General features: G+C 32.0%; 1 protein-coding gene across 1 annotated transcript in view; it reads left to right on the forward strand.

The window, feature by feature from the left end:
- Window positions 1-870, forward strand: part of LOC119587172 (MTRF1L release factor glutamine methyltransferase-like) — an 8,584-nt gene that overhangs the window by 3,282 nt on the left and 4,432 nt on the right. Inside the window, exon 2 of the mRNA XM_037935939.1 lies at window positions 394-858. Coding sequence (XP_037791867.1) covers window positions 406-858 — 453 coding nt within the window. The 5' untranslated portion in view covers window positions 394-405. The remainder of the gene's footprint in view (window positions 1-393; window positions 859-870) is intronic.

Genomic DNA, 870 nt, shown 5'->3' on the forward strand with positions numbered 1-870 from the left:
TTTTTCTTTAAACAGCAAAATAAGGAAATATACCTTAAAATTTACTAATGCACTGATTTTTTTTATTGTTTGCCATGTTATATATACTCATCAGAAACTTAAATTTGACCAGTTATAGTGAACACTATTTTGCAGATCTAATAGTTATGGGTTATATTTTCCAGTCATTTAATTGGCCTTGACTTCTGTTCCATACTGACATTCCTTTGTGACTCGAGTTCAGACATTCATAATGTTGAGAAAGTAACCATATAGAATATATGTACTATAGCTTACTGTAGTTTACTTTATAGTTTATTATATTTATGAAAAATAGGTTTCAGTGTTCTTTGTAATATTATGTTTATTATGTTGTATATAATGTTTAATGCTTATTTCTCATTTTATTTACAGAAATAATACAAAATGTTTCATCAAGGAAAATGTAAACATATACAAAGACATTCCTTCAGTATATATAGATGTGTTAAATCCCTTTCTACAAGACAGAGGACTCAGTGCGAATGTTTAAATTCCATAGATACAAAAAAATCAGAAAGTGAGTACATGGAAATATCTTTTTCTCAGGAAAAAAGAGTACAACCAATTTATAGAGACACAGAATTGAAATGGGGTTTGCTCAATGTAAATACACTCAGATTTCAACCCAGAAGAATAACACAGAAAATGTTAGGAGGATTATACACACAGCGACTCCAGAATAAGCTGAATGATATATGGTATCGAGAATACTCATCCACATCAAGCACAGTGGGTGAAAGCCTGACACACTGGACTGCTAAACTGGAAGATTCAGGTGTCCCAGAGAGCAGGCTTTCAGCAGAACATATTACTGCCCATGTAATGGGGATGCCAAGGGTGAGTCATTTT

Source organism: Penaeus monodon, chromosome 22 (assembly GCF_015228065.2).
Source record: "Penaeus monodon isolate SGIC_2016 chromosome 22, NSTDA_Pmon_1, whole genome shotgun sequence".
Lineage (NCBI taxonomy): Eukaryota > Metazoa > Arthropoda > Malacostraca > Decapoda > Penaeidae > Penaeus > Penaeus monodon.